At 41.8% G+C, this 17,312-nt stretch overlaps 1 protein-coding gene across 2 annotated transcripts in view; it reads left to right on the forward strand.

The window, feature by feature from the left end:
- The window catches only part of cdh4 (cadherin 4, type 1, R-cadherin (retinal)), a 204,056-nt gene that overhangs the window by 152,295 nt on the left and 34,449 nt on the right, over positions 1–17,312 (forward strand). For both annotated transcript variants that reach the window (XM_070959457.1, XM_070959458.1), the window contains exons 6-7: positions 5,816–5,971; positions 10,891–11,035. In XM_070959457.1, the coding sequence (XP_070815558.1) occupies positions 5,816–5,971; positions 10,891–11,035 (301 nt within the window). The remainder of the gene's footprint in view (positions 1–5,815; positions 5,972–10,890; positions 11,036–17,312) is intronic.

Below are 17,312 nucleotides of genomic sequence, written 5' to 3' on the forward strand. Positions count from 1 at the left end.
AATAGCTGGCATTAAGCTGCTTTTCTCACTCTATTTACTCTATTCCATACATGTAACAGCATTTTATGTACACAGTATAGTAGTAAACATATTTTTATTGTGTTAGTAGAATTAAAATCCGCCCTACATATTCTGTAGACACATGATATCCTCCTGAGACCCAGACTATTCATTTGTATCCTCTGTGGTGGACATTTGGTTTTGGTCTACATCTTTTGACTCATTTGAGCTACCCTACCAGTTCCTGGTGTGCTCAGTAGAGCACATCCTGGCCTTTTCAATGATCTCGTGTGTTTGGGTGGGATGAGGGGAACTTTGTTTTCATGCTGAGACAAAAAGGAGACAGAAAAAGAGAAAAGATAAGTCAAATATTGTTAAGATATTGTTTTTTTAACTATTGTAATCATATATTTTCTTGTTTATGAACATGTCAGGAATCATTAATTGGAGTCAGAGTTCAGTTAAACTTTTTGTTAGGAAAAATAAAAGCAACTTAATGAATGTTTAATAATGTCAGTTTTGTTCAGCAGTTCAACAAAAGATACAGGCCAAATGTTTTATTTAAAATATGGACTGACATTCTTGTTTTCTTGCCAGCCTATTATGATTTTGTTGTGTTATGGTAAAATTTTTCTGTTGTCCGCTACAGTAGACTGTAAAATCTAAAATAAAAAATATTTTTATAAAATTCAAAAATGTGATTGGTGTTTTAGCTCCAAAGAGGCAGGAAATCACAAAAAAAATAAATAAATAAATTGAAAGATATTTTTTTTCTTGGTTCTCAGGAGGAGGAAAATGTTGTGTTTTTCAGCCTGGGTCTTATTAATGGTCTATTCAGACGGTGGGACGCGCTAACATTGCACTCGCCACCTCCATTATAAAGATTCAAGAAACATGGACAACACAAAACAACACGGCAAGCAAAGCTTCTATCAGGAGGTACTGAAGTAAGAAGTTTGGAGTTTACTTTCAGAAACCTTCAGAAATTAGTTCTGTGAAATTGAAGTTTGTTTGCAAAGCTTTAGGAGGCTCATGCTGCTTGTCACAATATATGTTGTTTTCCTGGGTCTGCATTTCCCAAATCTCTGCCATGAAGAGTAGAGTTATTATGACTCATGGCCAGAGTGGGAAAAAAAATTGTAAAGTGAGACCCAGACTGAAAACACCAGAACTGTCCTGTGTTTTACCTTTTCGTTATATAACATTGTAAGCAGATGGACAAGAAATACTTGAAGCTTTTTCTAGTGAAGCTTTACTCAAGATAGAAACAAAGCAGCTGTTCTTACACATAGAATCGACCTTTGCTATGCTGATTACAGTAGATGGACAGGAACTGGTTGACTGTTGCTTATTTGCAGTAATGAAACTTCTCCTAAATGCAAACTAATTCATCCACCCCCATGTCGAATGCCTGTGTGAATTTTACGCAATGACAGGAACATGCAGTGCTGTCCTCCTGAGTACAGCAGGTGAGTGTAAATTCACAGAGTGTTCTTATTGTGTTGGATAGATCTGCGGTATCGTATGATCCCCTTGCTTCCTGGTGTGGCTCTTGAGCCTGTGAAACCTGTGGGGAGTGTTTGATGTGCCCTAAAGGCAAAGTGAGGTGACTAAGGCCATAAAGGGCTATAAAATAAAGAGAGAGAGAGAGACAGAGGTGTGTGTGTGTGTGTGTGTGTGTGTGTGTGTGTGTGTGTGTGTGTGTGTGTGTGTGTGTGTGTGTGTGTGTGTGTGTGTGTGAAGCCAATGACTACAACACAGTCCTGAACCATTAAGCGTGGACAAGACATAAAAGAGGCTATCAAAGAGTGTAAACCACAGATTCCCATTATTGTGTGACATTAGCCCATAGCACACAGTAACCCTTCATGATCCCGTGGGTGCCTGCAGCACACTGTCCTTTAATGACTTCCTGGTTGAATGATTGTTGTTTCCTGGAAGCAAAATAGTGCTCGGCAAAGAACTACAGCTCCACATATGCTTGTCCTTTTGCATAGCAGAATGCTGCTTTGTTCCTTCTGCAGTAATGCTACAACTACAATACGTCAAACACGGAGTGAATGGATGAAACACAGACTACCATCAAATAAACACCAATTTAGTGGCTGTTTATGTAGGCATCAAACTATTTATGCAGATAGGGTGATCATACAGAGTTGGATCAAGGAGATTTGGACAGACTGAAGCTTCATAGTGCGCTAATTAGACAGCCAGCCGCTATGCTCAGTAAATGGAAAAGTACTGCTTTCCGTTCCTTTCTTTTTTCTGTATCTGTTTGTGTGCCTTGCGCCACCCCGAGGAGTTTAACAGAACACTAATTCTTCATCTAATTTTCCCCAGCTCCCCGCTGCTTTCGCTCCCCGTGTCTTTCTGCCTCCACCCCTCTCCATCTTTCTTCTCACGCTGATAGCTTGTCCCACAGGATCCCAGCAGTTGTCACTAATCAAGGAAATCACTCTCAAAGAGCTACAAATAGGTCAGTTATCTGATGTCTGGTCTGATCTGACAGAGACAGACAGCCAGTTAAGTCCCTCGCATCTGCCTCCCTCTGCTATTTCTAGTATGATTAGTAGCCATTCTATCTACCAGGAGGTACTGAAGTAAGAGAGACAATGAAAGATAGCGATAGATACAGAGAGAGACAGAGAGGGAGAGGAGGATAGAAATCCCAGCTTTCATCATTAGCATTCCATTCAAATGGCTCAATTGAGCAGTTGTCACTCATGGGATTCCCAGGACTCAGAGAAGCCATGCTTCTTCATTTATTCAATTTATTGATATAAAGACTCTTCATTAAGAGACACCGGCAAATGTGACATCTGGTCTCAGGTGGCCTTAATGTGGAATTTTAAGCAGGCGTGGAAACAGAGGCCATGTGACGTGGAAGAGCTCCTTTGTCTCCTCTTGGGGCTATTACACAAATGTGCCAACTACACACGGTCTGCTTTGAAGTTCCAGTGAAGAGAGACGCACACACTCAGACAACCGCAACCATGCACACGTCTGGATAAAGAAGCACAGACCCGTGGCAGGTGAAAATTTCATATGTGCGTTTCCCACACGACGGCCCTGTGAATTATTGAACTGAGCTGGTCCTCTTGATCCACGCTTTGGTGTGCACACAGAGAATCTCTTACCTGTCAAACACTCCACTACACACACATACATGGCTACAAGCTTCTTCTTCTTTTTTTTTTTTCTTGCATGCTCCTGCAACTCGAGCAGATGGGACTCTCTGTGGTGCGCCTCAGTTTATTTCTTGTTGTTTTGAACAGTGAGGCCTCAACATGTTTGTCTCCTTCATAGATAAGACAGAGGATTTCTCAGGCACGTTCTCGTTACTGAAATGCATAATCTGTCTGTTCTGCTCCACATTATCTATCTGTTATCCAAACAGATGACACTGATGATGAGGGTGAATGATCAAATTATGTTATTATTTATGCCATGATTTCATCCTGCTTTGATTGGCAGATGGTGGGCGTCATGAATGATTAATGTAATCTGTTTTACAGTATCATTGTCACGCCACAGTGATTACATGTATAAGGAGAACAGCCTGTGTGCACTGATTGACAGGGGTTGTACAATACTGTACATCACACTGAACCTGCAGGGTCTACGTATGGATCTTGTGTGAAGTGAGCTCAGGAAATGAAAATTGTGTCTGTAAAAGCTTGCAGCGGAGTGCTACACCGTGGGTGTGGGAGGACCACGTTGGAAATTAAGAGAGAGGGTATCATGTTCAAACAGAGAGATGTTTTATGCAGACGCTGCCGTCACCACTGAACGGATGAAGTAATTTCATTTTCATGCATGATGTGCAACCCCGCAGACCAGGAAAATTGCATAGGAGGGGAAGAGGAAGATAGAGAGAAAAAAAGGGCCAAGCCTTCTTTTTTCTCCATTTGACTCTGATTATTCCCTCTGACTTGTAACCATAGTGATGGTTCGGTTCCAATAAAAATGAGTCAACGCAGTGTTCAGAGCCGGAGGGTGAGGTCAGAGAAAAAAATGGTATGAAGATATTTGACATTTAAAGATGCGTCAAACTGGTCCAGGAGGCATGATTCCTTAAAATCAATCCATAGAACTGGGTGTAAGGAGTCATCGACCACTGTAATCAGATTAAATGATTCCTGTGTGTAATTCCTGAACAAAAGCACAGTGATCACATTTCGGGTGTAGTATGTATGCTGGCTCGTACTGTAGTCTGTTTAAGACAGTGGTTCCCAACTAGGGCGTCGATCAGTAATTTTACGCCCTTAGACCCCTAAAAAAAAGGTTCAGATTTAAGAAAGACATTGACCTGAAATTGACCCTGTCTGAATTATGTCCTCAAGTTTTTATGTGATGTATTCCAAATATATGGTAAGCAGGGTTCTTTGTTGTTGCTGACTGAATGCATTAGTGCTGGTGTGCAGTAATTACATCACAGAAATTGTAATACACTATTAATTTGTCTTGATGTGTGTGTTATGGGAGTGTGAGTCTCCTGAATTTCTGTACATGATGAAAATACTGTAACAGCATTCAAATGAGTTGCACTAGAATCAAGTGATCACTTAACTTTATGGTCACATTTGCATGAACAACATGTCTGTAAGCACTGTTTGTCCTCAGGTGACTGATCCTGTCTGTGCTGATTTGGTCTAAACTGCCAATAAACACACAATAACACAATACTGTGCTAAATTATTTAGAAGTCAGAGGAATGGTTTCTTGGGAAATAAGCTTATTTGCTTTACTTGCTCAGAGTTGGAAGAGACCATCAGTAAATATGAAGCTACCAGCAGCAGCAGGTTAGCATAGCACAAAGACTGGAAAACTCACAAAGCAACATGTTATATCTCATTTGTTTACAGACATGAGAGTGGTATCAAGCGTCTCATTTGCTACAAAGCAAATCTGAAATCTGATTACATTTTGAGATTAAAAAAAGCATTTTCAATCATGTCAAACAATTCCTTTAAATACTGCAAATACAAAATGCTACGGGGGTTAAATAAATGACAGAATAATAACTGTTCTGAAGGTTCAGAGGTGACCACCTTTGTATGCCAACTTAGTAATGGTAACACTTTCAGACGCACCAATTGAAGTAATGTCACATTAACACTGCTGCATTCTGTGGTTAGACAGCAGAATCCTTGAAGTCCATTGAAAATCAATGCCACAGGAAGAAATGCTACATCTTCTTTCATCTTTGAAGTCAGCAAGGTGCTGAGAAAAAGTATTGATGTTTTTATTGCTTTGGCTGCAGAAGCACTCTTATTGAAAATTGTTCAAAGTAAAATATATCACCCCTTAAATGTCACATTTTGAATTGTGTGTGAAATAACAGCCAACGTGTTAAAGGTGGAACTGGCACATGGAGATATTAAGCCAGGTAGCTGAGAATAATGGCATGAATCAGTTTTGCCTCATTCAGGCATTAAGCCTAAATAAAAAAATAAAGAAAGTCTTTTGAGACTTGTTCAAGGTCTGCTAAGAAGCTGCCATGAAGGTAAAGAAAACCAAGAACTCAACAGGTCAGACAAAATATTCTGACAGTGGATCTATTTCCCACTCAGGCTGTAGGTTCAAAGTGTTCGCGCAAAAGCAAGCTCTCAGTGGAAATGTTATCTATCTGTCAGGCATACCACATACTCCGTCTTCTCACAAACTTTTGGTTTTATGACAAAATGACAATTTATGTCACTGTGCTCGGAACATTTTGTGCTGTCTGCTGCAAGTGCAGGGCAAGCCTGAAAAGCCAGGACTAAAATCCAGATTTTCCTCTCCATTGAACTTGTTTCTCTGATTCTGTCCACAGATCCGCTCAGATCAGGACAAGGACGTTGGCATCCGCTACAGCATCACAGGAGCAGGCGCTGATCAGCCCCCGAGTGGGATCTACAACATAGACCCCATTAGCGGCAACATGTTTGTCACCCAACCCCTGGACAGAGAGGAGCGAGCCTCCTTCCATGTAAGGAAGAAATGAGTCTGTCTTGTCTGTTTCTGTTTCCCCTCTACCTCTATTTACATCTGTCTCATTATCTCCCAATTATCCCTGTGGACATGTACCTCACCTTTTCTCTTCCCCATCTACCTTTAATTCTAACACCAATGTTGTCACAAGCTGGAGTGCATTCAGAGAAGCCCCTGCACTGTTAGCTGCTGCATAGAGCTTTCACACCAGTCACTCCATTGATGCCAAAGCCAGCAAAAAATGATGAATGCCTCTGCAAAACACGCAGCCACTTCAGCTGTCATTTAGATTGAGGTTTAGCTGCACAGAGCAGCGCTGGTTGGATAGAACGGAGGGAAGGAGACAGAAGCGAGGTGGAGTGCAGGAAAACTGTTGTCTTTGTTCTTTCCATCAGAGCTAATGAGCAGGTGCAATTTCAAGTGTGTGTACGTGTCTGTGTGCCTGCAACAGTGTGTGTATGTGTGTGTGTATTGATAGCTGATTGATATATGATGTGTGTTCATACCATAAGCAGTCAGGTCTTCCTTTTTCTCATCTCTTCTCACTTCCTCTACTTTCTTTTCCTCCGTTTCCTGCTGCCCCGTTTTACTTCACCACCCTCAGTCATTGTTACACACTCAGCTCGTGCGCTCTCCAGCTGTGTTGTTCAGAGATGCAAGCTGACAGCTGTACTGCTAGCCTGAATATGGCCCACAGGATCCCACACGCACACACACACAGGAGGTTTGACTTCATGATTGGCCCCTCTGGAGCCTAGGGTTAAACAGCTTCGGGAACGCGTGAATTAAATATGCAGACCACAAGGGACTTGTGTTAACGCTAGGCCATTGGTTCATATACGCACATTACAGGTTTCAATTTAAATCAGCAAGGACTAACACCTCCTCTTGAGGTGAGCGCTGGTGTCAGACTCACAACGCCCACGTGCCTGTCAGCATGATAGATGGCTACACTGCCGATAGAGCTAATTCAAAAGCATGCTGCTGTCTCGAGGAAGAATAAAGGAGAGCGGATCCCTTCAGCGTCTCTATCAGCGCACTCTCAGCAGCATGCACACATTCTAAACACCAATGCGCGCGCACACACACACACACACACACACACACACAGTACGTGCAGTGACTATAAACAAAGACAAAGCTCTAGATGCTTGTCTTCTTGATTGTTTTATATTGTACTTTTGTGTGTGTGTGTGTGTGTGTGTGTGTGCGTGTTTGTTCCATTTAGTTTTAGATGAGCCTCTTGCTACTTTACTCGCTATATTCAGGCTCTGGACACTGCTGCTCATGTGTTTCGTGCCCCTCCATGCCTACTCTTACACTCAACCAGCAAATTGGGATCAATAAAGCAACCAGGTTATTGGTCCCTGGGAAAGGACAGCCACTCAGTAAACAGTTCTTATTTGACAATGCCTATAGTGAAAACAGCATGTTAGGTTGAGGGCACTTCAAGTTGACTGTGGTTCCTATTTTGACTCCCGAGGACCCATGCTGCTTGTGATGTGATGTATGATTTATTGTAGGAGAATGTAGCCAGTGTTTGACCCAGGGGAAATTTAGTCCATTGCTTACTTTCTTTCAACTTGACATGAAGTTCCCAGCACTGCTGTGCTCTTGCAGGCCAAACTTTGCTTGTTAGTTTTGGGTTCAAGTGAAAAGAGAGACGAGGCGGCTGTTTTTGACAGACTAGCACCAGGGGGAAGTGATCTGTGAGGTAAGGAGAGTGGGTGTTAGCTCGAGCTTTGGTTTTGTCAGACAGATCTGCAGTGAGTCAGCAGGGCACAAGGAGGAAATGAGCGAATGTATGAACATCTGTGATTTTTTTTTGGTTTGTTTTCATATTTGTTTGTGTGAATGCATCTACTTGTGTGGGAATGTTTGTATGTGTGTATTATACTGATGCGCTGATGCTGTTGGGACATGTATTCATTTGCAGAGGAAGCCATGTGGATCAGGTGTGCCTGGAAGTTGCTCTGCATCGTCCCAGATCTATATACTTCATATATGTTTCCAATGAATTTAGAATTTTGTCATTCTGATTTTCCATATAGTATTTCTGGTACTGTAGCTGTCTCCGCTGTACACTCCATCCCGGGAGAGAGATCCCTCCTCTGTGGCTCCTCCTGATGTTTCTTCCATTTTTTGCATGTAAGAGTTTTTGGGGGAGCTTTTCCTTATCGGGGTGGAGGGTCTAAGAAGAGATAGTGTTCTAATGTATATTGTAAAGGGTATAAAGCCCTTTGAGGCACATTTGTCATATTGGGCTACGTAGATAAAATTGACTAGACTTAATGAACAGCATTAAATGGATTACTTGCTAAATTTGTTACTAAAATGTTGCTAAAATGTTCCAAACAGGTGTTTTTGGAGCCTTCCACAACTTTCACGGTCTTTAGTTGCTCCTGTCCCAACTTGTGTGAAACATGTTGCTGCATCAAATTCAGAATAAGCAGATTACAGATTACAAAAATCTTCATAGCGTCCCAACTTTTTGGAATTGGGGTGGACGTCATTGCTGTGGGTTCACCGTGGTCACCCCAAATGTTGTTTCCGCAAGGAATTGTGAGATAAAATAGATAAGATAAGATTAGGAGATAGAAAAGGAAGCACTGAAGCCCCTTTCCTTAGCATTTAGAGAATCTGAGCTCTTTTGATTGCTGCTACTTAGATACTTCCAGGTCATTTCACTCAGTTAGGAACCTTCCGAAGTACAAAAGACATAGTTGACCACAACCCAGGAGCCAGGAGAGTGAGACAGAGGGCCACACCAGATAAGGGAAAAAGGAAAACACAGAAGCACAAGGGAAAATACTGGGGCATCATGTCGCCGTGACATCTAGTAACCTTGAATATTTTTAACAAATTTCATGGAAATCTATAATATGTCAGCGTGAGCCAACGCTACTAGCATAACTAAAAAATATGATATTTATTGTAGCATGTCTGATCGATTTGCACATTTAACCCCCACCCCAACTTGTTTAAAAAGTGTCGATAGTTATACAAAGATAGGTAGTTTGGATAAGCAGCAGTATTTTAGGAGAGGAAGAAAAAAGTACCACATAAAGTACAAGATTGTGAAGTACCTCTGGAAGTACCGTGCAAGTATGGCTATATATTGAGTAAGGAGACCAATAGGCCACATGCTCACGGGATTTCTCCTCTGTGGCTGGTCCAGCCTGCTAAAGCTCACCCTGCAGAGTACCGATGTGTTCACACACATACGTTTGCCGTCTGTGCAGCACACATACTCCTCCAGGCCCTCAGATCACATTTCCAATTCCTCCATCGAGCACACAAACACACACACAAGTGAATATAATGATACACATATGGAAATATAAGGACGTGTGCAGAAACGTATGCACAAAAACAGGCAGGAAGGACAAAACACACACACACACACACACACAAATACAGTGCACCACAAAGACAGAAAAACACAATCATTATCAGTCATTCACACATGCACACACACACACACACACACACATGCACAGCCATGCACTGAAGCAGTCACACATGCCACACTCACACATCCCTCAGCGCACAGTGTTCACAGCTGAGAAAACAGATTGGGTTTGTTTGTTTGGGTCTCCTCTCCATGTTTGTTTGCTGTGCTTCAGCCAATGGAAAACTACCATCTTCAGGATCATTAAGTGGCTAAAGAGGGCTCCTTTGATTGGCTGTGTGCATCTCCCCGGTGTGTATCCATGCTCTTGTGTCAGTGTCCATGTTAATGTGCATAAACGTCTCTGAACTGCTGTTCGGATGCTCGCGTGAATGCTCAAGCGAGCGCGTGTTTTGATGTGTTTTGATACATCCTTGACAGGCGGGCACAAAAGCTGACATGATTAGTTGTGTTTCGGTGAAGGCAGGTGCCGCCATTCAATCTTTCATGTCACCCCCACAATACATCATGACTTCCTGTAAATAGGCTGGCAGGCAGATCCTCCTCAACTGTGTTGTGGCAGACAAAATATTTTGCTGCCAGCATGTCAGTTTTAGCCAGGATGAGAGCCCCTCTCCTCTTTCCAAGCCAAGTTTTGATTGAATAACATTTCTGCAGAGGATATGAGTTTCTAGGCAATTGAATGAGAGTAATGTAAGTCACAGGGAACAGTGCCGGTTTGGTTCCAGGGCTATTACAAAGCTTTGCTTTATGTTAGATATCATTAGAGGGGATTGGTGGGGAGTAACAGCAGCAGTAGAGATTAAGACATCCCACTGTAGATGATGATTGCTTTTGTCAGTCCTCCCTGTTCAAGCCCCCACACCCCCACACTGCCTCTTTGTGTTTTCATCTCTCGTTTACTTGCACAAGGCTCAGTCACTCTCCTCTTCTCCTTCCCGTCACATTCTTCTTTTCCCTGCGTCACATTTTTGTGCATTCTCTCCCTCTTTGCTCTGTCTTTTCTCACGCTGTGAATTGTCAAGGAACAGCTCATCAGTCACAGACATCCGTCCAAATGGCTGACTCTGTCAAACCAAACCAAGACAAACATTCTCTCACAAACAAAGAGAAGCCACAGCTTGAACAGCAACACCTCTCTGATATTCTTTTGGCCTCTGGCTGTGCTAACAACAAAATAGGTGTTGTTTGTGTGTCTGGAACATTTCACTGCTTTGCCCCTTTCTGTGTTGTTGTGGTCCATGCCAGGATACCAACAGGATACTCATGCCCCGTTGGCAGGCAGAAACAGAGCATTTGCCAGTTCAATGAAGTTGCCAATTAACAAAGTCAAAGTTGTGCTGTGTGCTGAGTTTGTTCCAGTCCACACATCCTGCAGAGTTTCAGATCAATCAAGCCAGCAGCCTGTCAGCTGAGCAACATTTGGAATATTCATTGAAGCTCACATTCGGTGTTGACTGCTAATGATCCCGTCTTTCTTTGTGTGTGTTTATGTGTGTTCACAGCTGCGAGCCCACGCGGTAGACATGAATGGCAACCAGGTGGAGAATCCAATCGATCTGTACATCTATGTGATCGACATGAACGACAACAGACCTGAGTTTCAGAACCAGGTGTACAACGGCTCTGTGGCCGAAGGGTCCAAACCAGGTAAGGGTGACTTCTGCTCATCGTAGATGCAGCTGCATGGTAACACAGGTGTGAGTGCAGGTTCATTTGAAAAGTCTGCACCACATCAAAGCTTTGCTCTTTGAAGAAAGTTAAAGCTAATTTTTCGAGGATCGCATGGCAACAAGGAGCTCCCTGGAAAAACCGGATGTTTGGCACAAAGTGAATGGGTTGTGATTCGTATGTCTGGTCCTTTAATGCTGAAAGCGTCCGCTCCTTTTCATGCACATAATTATCACACACAGTCACAGAAAACTCAGGCTTAGTTTCTATTACATTCATGATTGACATTGCAATAAATTACACCTAAACAGGAAACCCCTTTCAAGTACAAGACTAGATCATTCATTTTCTGTTCAAGCAGTCTAGTTAATTGGTTAGCAACTTAGTTGTAAAGTTAACATTATACTGATTGTCAAGTACCTATTATGTATACTGAACAAATCATTTGTGTTGACTGTATTGATCTAAACAAGAGAAAGCCACGGTGTAGCCATGGCAGCTTTCTACATGACTGGTAGTATTGCTGAATCATTTCAAATCCTGATCAGATTGTTTCCTTAGACTTATTTTTGCTGACAGCTAATTCATCAGGCCAATTTATCTCAGCCAAAAACATACAGCACACTATACGCACAGCGCTTGGGTGGTGTTCCTGCCATTTTCATTTTTACGAAGGTGAAAGTGAGAACTGAAGTAATTCCCCACCATTTGACACTGTGAGTCTGAGTCTGAAACTATCAAATAAATAGCCACTGTGCCTTAGTGCAGTGGTTCCCAAACTTTTTTGACTAGAAGAGGTCAAACTTTTTCCACAAAGTTTTACTTCAAGAACATTTGCAGAAAAAAAAAAACTTTTTAAACATGTTGCAGAAATATGCATTTTTTTCTTCTTTCCTCTCTTGCTGATCAACCTCTTATATTAACAGAGCTGGCATTGCAACTGCAGAGGACGTGAACAGGAAGGACGATTTGAGCTAAACTGCACTTTTTGTTCAGTTCTGATTGGTCTTTATGAAAGTCAGGAAAAGTTTATAATCAGTTAATTGTGAAAGTAAAATTATGTAATGTAACAATTTAAATCGATGCAAGGAAAACCATCACTTATTCTTGCACTTTCACAGCATCTTTGCTGTCCTCTGCAGAAGGTGATTAATACAATAATACATTTGAAGCTGTGCTTTCGGCTGATTTATTGGATTAGTTTAAAATATTAACAGATGCATTAATGAATGTTTAATTTACAATTACTGTAATGCGCAGCTTTTTATTTCTTTAACTTAACCTTAACTTTTTTAACCATTTGAGTCTATTCTTTTCCATCTTCAGAAGGCCCTTCAGAAATGTTTCAGTCTTACTCGAGGTGTCCTTGAATAAACTTGTATGGCCAACCAACAATTTGAGGTGTGAATTTGCCGGGACTCTTGCACTTTTCGGTTGGTTCAGCGGAGGGCAAGTTCATGAGATATTTGTGTTACAGTATCTTGACTGGATGCATCATTATCAGATTCTGCAGAGCATGGAGAGATGTAGACCTTCCTTCAGAATCAGGGAACAGAGTTATGGTCAATGCGAAGCCAGAGACGAGAGCAGAATGTGCAAGTAGCTTTCATGTCTCGACTGGAAGAACTCTTGTTCTAACAATCAGACCCTGAGGACCCATGTTTGTCTTCACAGCATTCAGATATTGTTCTGCTGCAAAGTTTAATCTCAGGGGGATTTGTAAACAATATAGAAAAGCATGTTGTGTGTCTGTATGTGTGTGTATGGATGAGCAAGTATGGGATTGACTGTGTGTGTGTGTGTGTGTGTGTGTGTGTGTGTGTGTGTGTGTGTGTGTGTGTGTGTGTGTGTGTGTGTGTGTGTGTGTGTGTGTGTGTGTGTGTGGGAGAGAGTACTGGTTACTCCTCAGTGGAGCATGGGTCTATATACAGAGCTCCTAATTAGCGAGGGCAGCCAGACATTCCAAAAGCTACTTTCTTCATTTTTTCACGCTGATACTCTCGGCTTAGTTTAAAATGAGAGCATGCAATGACAAAAGTCTTTGAATTAAATTTGGTTTTGAACAGAATGAAATCTGTGATACCAATTAACAGAAATATATTACCCTGTGCTGTATAATTGCTCTGCTCTTCATTAAGCAATCACAAGAAACAGTTGTTTGTGGAGCACAAAGTGTCAGGTGCTGAGACTTTAGTGTCAAAAAAGCATATTTTTTCTGGAGCGCAATGCTTTTTGTCTTCCTTTGCTAAGTCATTGGTCTCTGAATTGATTAATTTTAATTAAGAAAATAGGCTGCAAAGCCTTGCTGGCCTAATTGCCTGTTTAGTCAAAGAAAACAAGAATGAGTGCGATTCATCTTCAGCGTAGGTTTAAGGAGACATTTTATACTTTTCTGCCCCATTTAAGCCTTTAATATATCCTCCACCGGTTAAATCTTTCACTCACTAATAATGGACCCAGTGTAGACCTCAATTAAGTGCCACACACGCCTTGGCTGAAGTCTTTTTTTATACCCAGCAGATAGAGAACAGGATACACAACCGGGTGCAAGATATGCATCTGAGGTCATTTATTAATATCAACTTTGTCAAACCTCTTTTGAGTGCACCTTTCTTGACACACCAGGAACTCTGCTTTACTGAATCACAAAACCTAAAGTAACAAGTAAAATGTTAAGATCCAATGAAAGAGCTATCTGAGGTAAAATAAAGAGGAATCTGAGGCAGAAGTGATACTTATTCTCGGCTTGGGAGCTCCTCAGATTGTCTGGAGTTTCTTCTCCCTTTCACCTTTGCCTATCCTTAAGAGCACCTCAGCTTATTAGCCCTTCACCTGGCTTCTTCTTATGACAGAAATTTCTTCCCCTAAATTCTTTCAACTGAACTTTCATATCACATGTAATTCTGAAATTTTAAGTGGTTACCAAAAGAGCCAACAGATCAATAAGGTGCAGAAAGCTCACTCTTGCACTGAGCCTCACAGATCACAGAATTTGCATGTGGCTCTGATTATTCTGTGGAATTGAAAGATGACCATGGAAATCCCTCAGGGGTTACTGCAGGTGACACACTCTTTTGCCGTCCTGGCAGCAGGTGGTGTGCTGAAACCTATCACTGGTGCTGACAGGCGCTGCTCAGGGCAAGGTGTCCTGCGATGCTGCTGGAATATCTCCGTTCTCTCCCGCTGCCCACAGCAGGTTTAAAGAGTGGTGAAACATCAAAGAATATTCAGATCTATTATCACATAATGATCCAGGACACAAAATAGTTACACTCACACTGTGGTGGGCTTTTCCACTTATTATTTCCATTCACTGCATGAGCCCATCGGGACCCAGAGAGCTCAATTGTAAAAAAGAAAAGAAAACTAAACAAAACATCAAAATCAATTTTTCACAAGCTTTCAGTTCTATCACATTTTGTACAAAATTTCAGGGTAATAAGCAATACAGTATCTGTGGATATCATGAAACTTCTGCTATAAAATCAAAAACCAACAAGCAATTATAAAGATATTCTTTCACCGACCTCTTGATGCTAACATTCTCTTCACTTGTATGGGCGTGTTGAGAGAAGTCTCAGCAGCGGAGATCTCAAAAACCTTGGCGAGAAAAGGAAACTATCTTTATGGAGAGTGTTAGATACTGCTAGTGTTAAATGGAATTTCTTTAAGCACAAAAAAAGGTTAAACGATTAAATTTCACCATTATGTCAGTGTGAAACTGTCGAAATTAATCCAGCATGTGTAAAATATTTCTAATATATTCATGTGCTGATGGCTTTGCAACCAATTCAGTGCTCATGCTCCGTCATCCCAATAGAAACTTAATTGAGGGAATATTTAGAATATTTATCGGCACTGTCTCAGCAGAAAGATGAGCAGCGATGCATGACAAGTAGAAAAGTTCATTGCATAGTTCTCCACCACACCAATGAATCGAATAAACCTCTGCTTGAAAGAATGTGTGCTCTTCATCTAAAGTGTGCACAATGAATAAATCCAAGTATATAGAAACATTTCAATTAATATTCTTTGATATATACAACCCCAGGGTGGGGTTGTATGTGCAAAGCTGCAGTAGTATCACATTCTGTATCCACAGCCCCAGATATCACCAGATATCAGAGGTTCTCTGAGGCATTACAACACATCTTTACATCTTGCGCTGCATGAAAGCCATCAAAGAGGGAGACCTACAGGGAACCACCCTTATCGTGGCCACCAGATGTTATGTAGGGAGAGATCCGATCAAACCGTCAGCCAGGATCAGTTTGAAATGCCTTCATTTGTCACCCTCTGCCAATGGGTCCCCCACTCTGCACCCACTGAACCTTTGACTAATAGAATTTAATTTGTGTAGGTAATCAAATGTAACAGTACATGACGAAATGAGCTATCTGATCACAGTCAGCTCTTGTTAATGAGGAATAAATGGAATTCAATCTGAAACTGTGGAGGATTATCCTGGGAAACCAGCTAAACCTGTGTGCAAATAGGTTCTTTTGGTTGCTCTCCTCGTATACTATCAGAAAAAAATGGCTTGTGGCTTTTGGCTCTGGAGCTATGAGCTCAGGCTAATATAGAGTACACGCATTAAAAAAAACCTCTGCCTTTTCAAGATCACCAAAAATGATCCAAATTTCTATGAAATCTTCAAGACTGTGACATGAGGCAGTACATGCTCTGTATTAAGTGGCCTCAGATAAAATCAACATGGCGTGACTCCCTCAGAAAGCTCCAGTGTTCTGAGGCAGCAGTGTACTCAGATCATCTGCCCTGTGATGTTCTGTCGTCCTCCTCCACTCCCCCTTCTCTCCTGACTCTGACAGCAAGTTGTTCCCTTTTATGGACCGTCTTCCTCAAAAAGGCCGTCGGAAATGAGAGAGCAAGATCAAAACCAGCGGCTGAGTGCCTTCTCTCACAGTCAATTTGCCCTCCCAAGGGGGGGGGACAGGGGTCTCTCCCTCTCTCTCTGTCTCCCTCTCTCTCTCCTGACAAGTTTCCTAGCAGTTGAAGAGAAATTTGAGGGACTTTCTCTCTTGCCCTGGGGGGGTAATTAGGCATCGGTGCAGGAAGGGAGAGATGCAGTGATGGAGGCAAGAAGAGGTGGACGAGCACAGCGATGTTTCAATCAGTATTGGAGGCAGACTTGGTGAGCGTGTGTTTCTCGCTGTGCTCCGTGCTGTTAGTCAAACACATCAGGGCTACATGAACAGTTTTATCGACACAGAGGGTCAGCACTGCCATCTCAGTATAAAGGACTGTTTCTCTGTCCGTTGGCAGCTTTTTTACCGGTTTGTTCCCACAGACAAGAGATGTGGAGCAGAGAATCCGTTGGACCTGTGGGTATGAAGTCATGCCACCTTTACTTGTTAGTTCCATGAGTTTTTCTCATACAGTGCATTTCATCATCGGTATGCTCTCATACCTCACCCGACCTTTGTTAAGTGCAATAAAACAATTTTATCTCAATTGAAATGATAAGGTGCTTAATTTTCCCATCCAGAACAGCAGTAGGTACTCATTTAGCTCTGGATAAGATCAGAAAAGCCTCTATGAAAAAACACACAGTTGGATGAGCTGCTTTTTCCAGACGTAAGTTTAATCTTCATAAATGCTCTCATGAAAGTTATCTTCTGACAATATTCTCAGTGAAAGATAGGAACATTTATTCTCCTCGATAATTTCACACTATTGTGGGTGTAGGGTTATGACCATCAGTCTTCAGTCATGTTCTTCCTCTCAGGTGGGAGATGATGCCCGTCAGATTAAATGTAGGCAAACGTGTATGGACTTTGTTTGGAGATGTTAGTATGGCTGCTTCAATTATACTGAAACAAAGTATAATGTTTACATCCGCCTCCCAACAGGAGTTGGATCGACTAATCAGCTTGCTTTATGCTCAGGTCCGACAGTCACCCTTCTCTGCATAGAGTCACTTGAATGTTTGTGTATCTCCAAGTGTCATTATTCCAGTTTTACCCGGACACAAGAAAAATACTTCTCTCATTTTCGGTTTCAGAATGTTTTTTGTTTTTTGAGGGAGTTTTCATGAAAGGTAATCCAATGAATTCTTATTGTACTTCTATTAAGTTTGGAGACTTGCAGGAGACTCAATAAAGAACCGTCATATTCGGTTCTGCAGAGGCGGAGATACCCTGACCTTTAAAACCTAGAATGGATCAAGTCCCAGAAACCCTGGATCCAACAATTCCCATATATCAAACACTCCAAGCCATGAAAACCCTGAGGACAA

The sequence above is a fragment of the Chaetodon trifascialis genome, chromosome 3 (assembly GCF_039877785.1).
Source record: "Chaetodon trifascialis isolate fChaTrf1 chromosome 3, fChaTrf1.hap1, whole genome shotgun sequence".
Taxonomy (NCBI): Eukaryota; Metazoa; Chordata; class Actinopteri; order Chaetodontiformes; family Chaetodontidae; genus Chaetodon; species Chaetodon trifascialis.